Source organism: Corvus brachyrhynchos, unplaced genomic scaffold (genome assembly GCF_000691975.1).
Source record: "Corvus brachyrhynchos isolate BGI_N302 unplaced genomic scaffold, ASM69197v1 scaffold194, whole genome shotgun sequence".
Classification (NCBI taxonomy): Eukaryota; Metazoa; Chordata; class Aves; order Passeriformes; family Corvidae; genus Corvus; species Corvus brachyrhynchos.
In genome coordinates, this window is record NW_008237890.1 from 722,512 (window position 1) to 727,547 (window position 5,036).

A 5,036-nucleotide genomic window follows, 5' to 3' on the forward strand; every position below is an offset into this window, starting at 1 on the left:
GCAAAGAAAAAAGCCATAAGTTGAAAAACAATCTTCAGAAGGCTGTGAATGCTGTGTATTATTAAATCATGAGAATTTTGTATGTCCTCCATGTTTTAGTGAAACGCCTTCTGTAAGTCATGATTTTTCATCTCATTTACCAGTTTCTTGATGGCTGACTTAAAAAGAACCATATGAATTACTGCAGCCCAGTGTGGCTGGTGAAAGTAAGTTTCAGATGCATTGGAGGAACAAACATCAACAGAGAATTGTATGTGAACATGTTCTGTCATAGATGCTGGTGATTGTGGTTAGAGCAATATAGGGAATGATTAATCTTATCCTTATATTATCTGGATTAGGAACAGAAAATAATTCTATTGAACCAAATAATCTGTTCATCAATACCAGAATCACATCTTTCACAGCTAGTGGTTTTCATCTCCAAAAGATCATCTTTGTATCTCAGATTTTGTTACCTAATCCTACTTATTACATGGATAATTGGGTAGGCCATTTTTTTCGTTGAGTCTTCATTATGTCAGACATCCACTTAAAGATGTGTGTAGACTTGGTATAGGTTTTTGTGCCAAACAAATACCTTTGTGGTACCGATTAACTTATCTACAAAAGTCCCATTCTCAATATATTAAATCCGTTCATATAGCTGTGAGAATTATTCACATTCTTTACAGAAACACAGAAATTCTTTTGAATTGCGGTATGATAAAAAATCTGTATAACCTAGAAAATTATACTCAATGTGTTCTGCAAACAGGTTATTGTCTCCCAGTATATTTAGTCTCAAAATGCTTCACTTCATCAGAAAATAGGTTGTATTTTAAGTATTCTGGATCAACAGCAGTTATTTTCTTTTGCCATGTTTAATGTTTCTGTTGTGCTAGTATAGCGGTCTCTACATGGAGCAAAGCAGGGAAAACAAAGTGTGTCCAACTGGAGACTTGTTCTGCTAAGACATACAGGTGAAAGCAGTTTTGTTCTGTTTTTCACACCACCAGCAAGTGGGGACCTTGTGTTTCAGTTACTTTGAATGTGAGGCTCTGTCCGTATAACTGCTTTAGTTACATGATAGAGGCCAAGAAAATGTTTTCTATTTTCAGTGAAGAGAATGATGTAGGAATATTTCTTGGTTTAATCTGTTTTGTCTGCACTTTGATATAAAAGACGAACTTGAAACTTGAAAATTATTTTAATTTGAAGTCATGACACAGTTTTACAAATAGTATCTCTTGAGATTTTTTCACATTGTCACATGGAACCTTTGAAATTAGTGCAACAAATAGAATGGAGTAGAATATTCTGCTACAGTATTTACATTTTTTACTGCATTTTGTTGCTATTTCATATTCTTAGGTGTGATTAAGCAAGGTTCCCTTCTTGGTTTATTGAGTTTTTTTATACTGAAACAAAGAGGGAGTGATGGGAGTTTTTTGAAAGGACAAATATGTTGTAAATACAGACTTTATGAAGGAGAGGTAGGCACAAGTGTGTGTGTTTAGTACGCTTCTGAAACTGGCCAGGTTTTCAGTTAGGTTTACAAATTATATTTCCATTCAGTGTTGGACAGACATAATGCCAAGTGACCAAGATGAAAAGATCTGTCAGTTCAGGTGAAGGTTTGAACAAGCAGAGGATTAATATTGGAGTATATTGGGAAAACTACTGTAGCAATTAAAGACAGCCTCCTGTGGAAATTAAAGCTGTGGGTTAAAGCTGTGAATGTTTTATAAAAGCATGTTGTAGAGCACAAACATTATATCTTGCATAATGTTGACACAGGTAGTGAGAAATCTTTTAAATGTAATGTTTCTAGCAATGTGGTGGTTATTTTCTTCTAAAAAACAGTATTTCCTTGTTAAGACGGATGCTTTTTTCTTTAGTTAAACACCTACCTGTTACCTGTGCTACCTTTGGAGCTAAAAGCACATATCTTCTCATTTAAAGGTGGCTGGCTCTGTAAATGAGACACAGGGAATCCATATGTCCCCTACATAAGGGCTTAAGAAATGTAATGAATGACATTTGCATCTAGACATTAATTTTTGTATATTTGTGTGTTGCTTAGTTTGGGAAGTAAAAGGGTGCATTTTTCACTTGGTGATAGTGTCTTTTTTCTTTTCTCTTTCCCCCAGAATTAGCATAATGGTACACAGTTTTATTCTCGTTTGTGTAATTGAATATTTTTGTCATCTCATAACTCAAGAAGTTAATGTTTTCCTTATTTAAGGTGTTCAGTCTTTTTTTCCTGCTGTTATAACTGTTGCGATTTCCATAGCACACATCATCTTTAGCCCACATTAAATATTCATACACTCATGCTTTCTTAAGTAATTGCACTTAGGAACAGAAAATTTAAAAAAAACCCTAAAACATGCTCCAAACAGCTCTTTTATGACAAAGGAACGTAGTTCAATACACACAAAAGCTGTTGAAAATAATGCATTAAGAATGTAATACTCATAAGCCTATGCAAAACAATAAACATATTTTTAACTTAAACAGTTAAATTTTCAAGTACAATATCTTTATTAACCATTCAATATCTCAGCAGTGACATGCAGACCCTTAGTGAGTTTGGGAATGACGCCAAGCTGACTAGTGCAGGTGAAGGGATTGAGGCAAGGGACACCATCCAGAGGCACCTTGACAGACTTGAGAAGTGAGTCCAGGGGAACCTCATGAAGTTTGACAAGAGCAACTGCACCTGGTCTTGCATCTGGGGTTAGACCAATCTCCAGGATCAGTACAGGCTGGAGGATGAATGGATTTGAGAGCAACCCTATGGATGAGGGCTTGGGGATCCTGGTGGATGAAAAATGAGACATGAGCTGGCAATGTGCACTTGCACCCAAGAAAACCAATTTTATGGTATAAAAAGAAGCATGGCCAGCAGGTCAAGGGGTGTGATCCTCTTCTCCTCTGCTGTGCTTTTGTGAGACCACACTTGGAGTCCTGTGTCTGGCCCTGGGGCCGCTAGCGAAGGAAAGACATGGACCAGTTGGAGTGAGTCCAGAGAAGGGCCACAAAAACAATCAGAGGGCTGGAGTGCCTCTTTGTGATGAAAATCTTAAGACAGTTGGGCTTGTTCAGCTCAAAGAGAAGGAGGCATCAGGGGGACCTTATTGTGGCCCAAACCATTCTTTGATTCTAAAAAACCAAATCTTTATAACTGTCTTGTTTAAACCTATTTTCATGCCGAATTCATGCAGAATTCCAGGTGGTAGCTATTTGGAATCACTTTTAATAAAAGCAAGCTTTTAGACTGTGATCAAAGCCTTTGGCATAAACATGGATTATACCGATTAAAATTATTATGGAGTCACAGAGAAGCAAAGACATTCTTCAGCTGGCTTTTGGAATATGCTGTCTAATTTCATGGTTTTAAACCTTTTTTTTAATTATCAGATATACCTGTGGTTACTTAATGCATTATTAAAGTCTTCTTTTCTTTGATTACATTTATCAGAAAGGACTGTTAGCTTGCAAGCAGATTAAATGATTTTTCTGGAAGAAGGTGGTCTTGGAAGATCTCCCATTCATAGGTATAAACCAAGTCTTTTAAATTCACATCTCAGCACTTGTTTTCTGAAGTGTTTGCTTACAGTGAAAACTTAGCTTAAAGGTGCTATTTCTGTCCTTCCCTTCATCGTGCCAGTTTGTGACCCAGCTAGTTATTTTGTCTTGTAGGTTTAAATTGAGAATAAAATGAGTTGTACAGATCTCTTTTGGCTTTCAGGTTTAAGTAGCATGTTGCAGTTGGACAAATGAGCACATACTGTCTAAAATCCAGTGAAAAGTGATAATCCTCTAGCTGGACTCCCAGTTAATACTTTGTTTTATCCTGTAATACTGTCTGTTACTTTTCCTCCAGGGTGATGTAGTAAATCAAAGAGAAACTTAGTGTTTCATAAACTGCCTAAGCCATTCTCTTGTATTCAAGTTTTAATGTTTTTTCAGTGTCAGAACAGTACTGTTATTAAATAGGAGTATTACAGATAAAACCAAGTACACTTAGTCAAGAAGTTTTTCTTACATTTCTTTCAGACAAATGCTCTGAACAGAACGAAAACAAGCTATGGCTTGTCTTACAATGACAAATATGGAAAGTGCAGCAACTTCTACTGTCCACCAGAATGGTGACATCCGTGGGAGTAACAGTGCGCCCAAGCAGACAGAACCATTGCTTCAAGTGTACCTTTATCATTCTCCTGGGAAGACAGAAGGAGATTACCTTCAATTTTCAGCTGGAGAATATGTTGCAGAAGAGATTTGCACTGTTGCCTGTAAAGCCTGTGGTAAGTATATACCTAACAGTTGATCTAATGAAGCAGTGAAATTCAGCTTCATATGAGAAAGTTTTTAGCAATCCAGGGCTCATCAAAATGGTGGCATTTAGACTGAAATGCTAATTTCTCTGTTCTTTCAGAAGTAATTAGCACCAGATTGTAAAACTGTTCCCGTTAGAATGGTTGTGAAGCTGAATTGGGTGACTGCTGCATTTTTTCAAGTAATTTAAGGGTATACCATCCTTTAACTGAAAGTCTTCTTTCGTTGCGCTGAGATACAGTTTGAATAGTTAAATCATTGCAGGAGCTGTAAATAGCTTGAATTACTTCCTGATGCAGCCCTGCAAAACAGATTGGTCCTGGAAGTTAAGTATATGTTGTATATAACACATGCTTAATCACTTTGCAGAAGGAAATTGTTCTATGAGATATAACATGACTGCTTGTGTGTGTGGTTAATGCTCTTTGTAATAGTTTAGGAAATCAAGTGTGACTAACATGCTGGTATATTTTAAATAAATAAATAATACATTGATATCTAAGTATGTCTTTGAATTGTTACATTTACCCAGAGTCTAGCATAAACCTGCAGGTGCCGGGTGTGGGTTCGGCAATCACGTTGGGCGTCAGACTGTAGGTTCCGGGTGTGGGTTCGGTCTGGACCGGGCGTAGACGGTCGGTGACAAGAGATCTCTATAGTCAGATCTTGGAACATGCGGTTTATTGCAAAGGGCGTGGGTACAGGGGCAC

At 37.1% G+C, this 5,036-nt stretch overlaps 1 protein-coding gene across 4 annotated transcripts in view; it reads left to right on the top strand.

The window, feature by feature from the left end:
- JAK2 (Janus kinase 2) overlaps nt 1-5,036 on the top strand; it is a 90,854-nt gene that overhangs the window by 39,891 nt on the left and 45,927 nt on the right. For all 4 annotated transcript variants that reach the window (XM_017732802.1, XM_017732800.1, XM_017732801.1 and 1 more), the window contains one exon: nt 4,045-4,295. In XM_017732802.1, the coding sequence (XP_017588291.1) occupies nt 4,076-4,295 (220 nt within the window). In that variant the 5' untranslated portion in view covers nt 4,045-4,075. The remainder of the gene's footprint in view (nt 1-4,044; nt 4,296-5,036) is intronic.